This window comes from Artemia franciscana, chromosome 7 (assembly GCF_032884065.1).
Source record: "Artemia franciscana chromosome 7, ASM3288406v1, whole genome shotgun sequence".
Classification (NCBI taxonomy): Eukaryota; Metazoa; Arthropoda; class Branchiopoda; order Anostraca; family Artemiidae; genus Artemia; species Artemia franciscana.
The window spans coordinates 54,830,908-54,836,497 of record NC_088869.1 but is presented as its reverse complement, the minus strand read 5'-3'; the positions used below and the strand labels follow the sequence as shown (position 1 = coordinate 54,836,497).

General features: G+C 35.9%; 1 protein-coding gene across 1 annotated transcript in view; it reads right to left on the bottom strand.

The window, feature by feature from the left end:
• Positions 1-5,590, bottom strand: part of LOC136029470 (uncharacterized) — a 37,250-nt gene that overhangs the window by 6,771 nt on the left and 24,889 nt on the right. The window contains exon 4 of the mRNA XM_065707893.1: positions 870-1,166. Within this exon, the coding sequence (XP_065563965.1) occupies positions 870-1,166 (297 nt within the window). The remainder of the gene's footprint in view (positions 1-869; positions 1,167-5,590) is intronic.

Sequence of the window (5,590 nt, the reverse complement as noted above, 5' to 3'; positions counted from 1 at the left end):
CTAAAAATTAAGCAAAAGGTAAATAAGCAGGAATGTGACGGATAATATCCTTTTGTTGAGAATTAACTATACCATTTTTAGCTGTCATTTTTTGTATTTGTAAAAAAAAGAGTTATTACAATCGCACTACATAAAAATGTATATATTTTATATCTTTCAAATATAATAGTAAAAAAAGAACGCTGGGGAAGCAGGCAGTAGTCACTCAAATAAGATATAATGTCCCATATGACATCATCTTGTACATGAAAATGCAGTTTTATCAAAAAATATATTTGATTTTAATGCTGTGTTTTGTTACTTATAAAAAGTACGTAAATATAGTAACTTCCTTTCAATTGAGCTCTTATATTGTTGTCTATGGCTATCTAGGGGTCCGCTAGCAGTGTAAAAAAAAAAGAAGAAGAAAGAAAAAAAGAAAAAAACATCAGTGCCATTCATGGAAAAATGTGTTCTTCTTGGTTTTTCAAGAGTGGGGGGGGGGCTGAATTCCCTGAATGGATTTTCTGCAAGTGCAATTCCAATGATGGGGTTTCTGACGTCATTTATGAGGGGGTGTCAGGCTATTTATGGAGTTTTTCACGAATCGTTTTCAAGATAACATTTCAATACAAGGAGTAATCGAAATAAAAATTATTATTCCTTTGTCAGTTACAAATAATTTTTTTTTCACTACACACTTTTCGTATAAATGGGTTTTTGAAATTTCGGTTACTATGGGCTGTGGCTCGTTTTTCCCTATGTTGCAGCTAATACAACAATCACGATTTAAATATCTGATTAAGGTTATTTTGTTCTTCAACGTTTCTTCAGATTAGAAATTAAAGAAAGGGTTAGTAATTAAAATATGGAAGAAAATGGATATTTACTTTTATGTCTTCTGGATCTATGTTTACTTGGCTTTCTTCTCTTTCAATCTCCTCTTTTAGCACTAAATACTGCTGACTTTCTAAACAGCCATCTTTATAACTTGGTGTGTAAAATGAATTCTGTCGACTATTGTCTTCAAATGAGTCTCTAATTTCGTAGCTCGACTCTTCTATTTGAGTTGTGACAACATTAGTAATGCCGATAGGTTTTTTCTTGGTAACGGTAAGAAATACTGGAAGTTGTTGAGGACCATCAGCTGGTGACTCTTCATCAATCGCAGGAAGATCAATATTTGCCTAAAAAAATTCAAATCCATATTTATTTGAACTGCCTTATTTGGTTATATTAAGTGCTTTTGTGTATATTTAATTTTGTGTGTTTACAAAATTAGATTTAATAATTAAATTTAAAAACTTTGCTCAAGAGACGGTGTACGTGCGACGGTAAAGGGTCTACAAGATCTTTTATTTTTTGTGAATATGCACATTGTTACATATATGCCTTTCATCTACCTCATATTGCTGTGCCAGCCTTTGCCGCACACCTTTGCCGCACCAGGCGAAAATTTTCAAATAATGACGCCTGAGATACGAAAATCGGTTAATTTTCTATTTAACTAATTCAAAAAGCAATATATACCATCCTAACCCGAACATTCGAACTGCAATAAAATACACTAGGTGTTATGCACTTAAAGGTTTTTGACCGTGAAAAGCCAAAAAGTTTTTTTTTTTAAGAAAGCAAAACAAATAGACATCATCTTTATGGTGTGTAACAGCGTCGAATCTCCTCAATTTTTTCTTGCGCAATTAATGTCTCACAAAATATCACCCTTCGGTTGTCAACGGAAAGCTCATAAATAGGAGATACTTTACTTGTTAATTGAACGATACACAGTCAAGAATTAAGCTTAATATAGATCTGAGAAAACCGGTTTCATAGCCACAAAGACAGGTGACAAAATAGATGATAAGTTTTTAATTTGGAATATATATTTGCGCATTAGAGGGGTGGGGGTAAAGCATTTAGACAGCGTGAAGTCAGAAAATTATTCTTACTTCATCATATGCAAACCCACAGACCCGCTATATTTTGTTTTGTACCCGCAGACCCATATTATATATTTTCCGTCTATTCTGTTACTTGCCTTTGTGGCTATGAAACCTTTGTACCTTTGTTTGAGGACAGAAAATCAGTTTTTTGTCAAAATAAATGATTTTGAAAACCCCGGAGGAAAATCTGTAAACTTTGGTGAAAGTAGGCTTTGGCGTGTTATATGTATAATTGAATTCTCAACTTCTGTCAAATGTCCATTTCCTAGATGACCGTGTTAATATTTTAGGTTCAGAGTATTTGCAGTAATTCCAATAAGTTGACAGATTAAAATAGGACAGTTCCTATCACATGCTCTGATGTTTATCTTATTGTTTTACTGAATATAAGCTACCAGTTAAAATTACTTGAATCAGTTCTAATTTTGTTTCTGTCCTCGTTGTACGTACAATTACTGTGTTATATGTGCAAATAAACATTTTATACTCTGAACATAAGCTTTATGAAAGCTAGAGACGCTAGACATCCTCCACCGGTCGAACCCCCTATTGTAGGCGAACGCTACCATAAGACTCCCAAGAGCAGAGCACAGAGAGAAAGCGACACTTTGCAGAGTGGTGCAGCGGTTTTCACCGGAGAAGATTAGAAATTGCAATCTTATAGATTTCCATTTACAGTTGTTAAATATCAAGTTGACATTTTTCTTTTGTGGCCCGTCACCTACATTGTCGTCGTAAGTTTCGTTACCTCCCAATTTTAGTAAAATTCACCTTTGTCAGCTGTAATTGCAGCGTAGAGACTATCCGCTGAAAGACGTTTGGACTTATACACAATTGTGCTCAGAAAATTTTCATCGTTTGACTTCGGAAGTTGAGAATTGTTGCTGTTTTCATCGTCATTATAAAACGTTTTTTTTTAGCCAATTGAGAAGGGTTTAAACGCTGCTTAGCTTGTCAGACTCGCAAGTAATATATGCAGTACCGCTTAGAGTAACAGGGCCACAACTTATTTTTTTGAGGATAGAGATCCCTCAGATATTATAAATTTTGAAGACCTTGAAAAAAAAATGATGCAGGCGTACTTACCAGAAAAGACAGCTGAAAAGAATTTTTGAGATTTAGCTGAATTGAGGCAATCATCCAATGAAACAGTGTATCAGTTTTATAAGAGGGTGAAGATTGCCACAAAATCGTGTCGATCGGGATATAGCGGTTTGGTGGGTTTTTTCGATAGTACGGGACTGGATTGTTTTATTGAAGGCTCGAGGCTAAATAATAAGAGATATTCATTAGAAAGCCAAGAGGATTATTGTTCCCTCTTTGAAGCATATAAAATAGCGCAGCGTTTTGAAGCTATTGAAAACGCAATTGGTGAAAGAAAATAGGAATTTTATCAGCAACTGTAGATGCTGAATTTCGTTGGACAAGACAGAAAGAAGGACTCCGTCAGAACTGGCCTGTCGTAAACGTGATCAGGGGGAGAGGTAGAATTCTTAGCGCAGGATTTAGGGGTCAGATTAGGAATATAGGGAGAAATTTTAGCACAAAAAAATTATGATGAGAAATTGAGAATTTATTATAAGGCATTGAGCTAAAGAGGTGTACTGTCAAGAGAAATGAGAAATTTATTATAAAACTCTGACGTTGAGAGGCGTTGTGTCGAGAAAGATGAGGATGGTAAAGGGACGAACTATGGTTTACCAAGAGACCAGATGACTGATAAATTATTAAGCGCTGACGTAGTGAGGCATTGTGTTGAGAGAGATGAGGCTGGTGAAGGAGCGGACTGCGGTCGAACGAGAGATGAGGTGTATCTTCCAGATAATTCCGGAAACATCTGGAAGGTGGCAGACAGGGTGGAAAAGAGTTCCATACCTGGGAAATTAACAGCTGATATGATGAAAAAAAGTTCCGTGCCTGGAAAAATAATAGACGACTGGGTTGAAAAGAGTTCCATACTTTGGAAATTAAGAGATAAGAGGGAGGAAAAGAATTCCGTACCATGTAAAACGAGATAGATTGACACGGAGAGAAAGAGTTTCGCGTTGAAGGAAAATAATTTGCGTCTTGGCTGTTAAATATTTTTGACGGTGGACAAAGGGATCCCTAGAACAGCTAAATTAGTCTTGCCAAGTGTCCTAGTAGATTCGGCAATAAAAATGGCTCATGATCACTTACTCATTGGTGCTCACATGTCTATAGAGAAGATTAGATCAAGTGAACCGTATCTTATATTTCATAGAGGGAGTACAAGAGTTCAAGAGTATAAATTATCAAACAGTTCGTGGTAACGAACTGTAGTAAGGAGCGACCCGGCTCAATAGTAACTGAAACTCTAAAAAACGGAGCTTTGATACCAAAAGTTACATCAAAAGAATTGCATTTAAATGATGATTTTAAAATATACAAGTTTCATCAAGTTTAGTCTTACCCATCAAAAGTTACAAGCCTGAGAAAATTTGATTATTTTAGAAAATAGCGGGTACACCCCTTAAAAGTTATAGAATCTTAACGAAAATCACACCATCAGATTCAGCGTATCCGAGAACCCTATAGTAGAAGTTTCAAGCTCCTATCTACAAAAATGTGGAATTTTGTATTTTTTGCCACAAGACAGATCACTGATGCGTGTTTATTTGCTTTTTTGTTGTTGTTTTTTTCCACTGGTGATCGTATCGACCCAGTGGTCCTAGAATGTCGCAAGAGGGCTCATTCTAACGGAAATTAGAAGTTCTAGTGCCCTTTTTAAGGGACCAAAAATATAGGGCCCCTAGGCTACCTCCCACGCTCATTTGTTTCCAAAGTCACCGGGATCAAAATTCTGAGATAGCCATTTTATTCAGCATAGTAAAAAACCTATTAACTATGTCCTTTGGGACGACTTAATCTCCCACAGTCCCCGTGGGAGGGGCTGTAAGTTATAAACTTTGACCAGTGTTTACACATAGTAATGGTTATTGGGAAATGTACAGACACTTTCAGGGAGATGTCTTTGGTTGAGGGAGGGGTCAAAGGGAGGGGGCTATGCGGGGAAAACTTTTCATGGAGGAATTTGTCATGGGGGAAGATAATTTCCATGAAGGGAGTGCAGGATTTCTTAGATTTTTTTTAGAGAGCAATGAAAAGAAATAAATATGAAAAAGTTTCTTCAACTGAAAGTAAGGAGCAGCATTAAACCTTTAAACGAACAGAGTTTATTACACATGAGGGGTTCACCTCCTCCTAGTACCTCACTTCTAACGCGAAAGTAATTTATTAGTTTCAAATATTTATTCTACGGCCTTTTTGGTTTATGGGTCATTCTTAAAGATTTGGGATAAAATTCAAGCTCTAGTGTAAAGAGTGAGGTAAAGTTCTTGTTGCCTTTTTAAGTAGCCAAAAAATTGGAAGGTAACTACGCCTACTCCCTCGCTCCTTTTTTTCTCAAAATCGTTCGATCAAAACTATGAGAAAGCCTTAGCCACTTAGCAAAAAAATAAGAATTAATATGCAAATTTTGTTTTAATTATTCATGCACGGAGAGCCGAAATCAAAACATGCATTAATTCAATAACGTTCAGAAATTAAATATAAAAAAAAAAAAGTTTTTTTTAACTGAAAGTAAGGAGCGACATTCAAACTTAAAACAAACAAAAATTACTCCGCACATGAAAAGGGCTGTTCCCTCC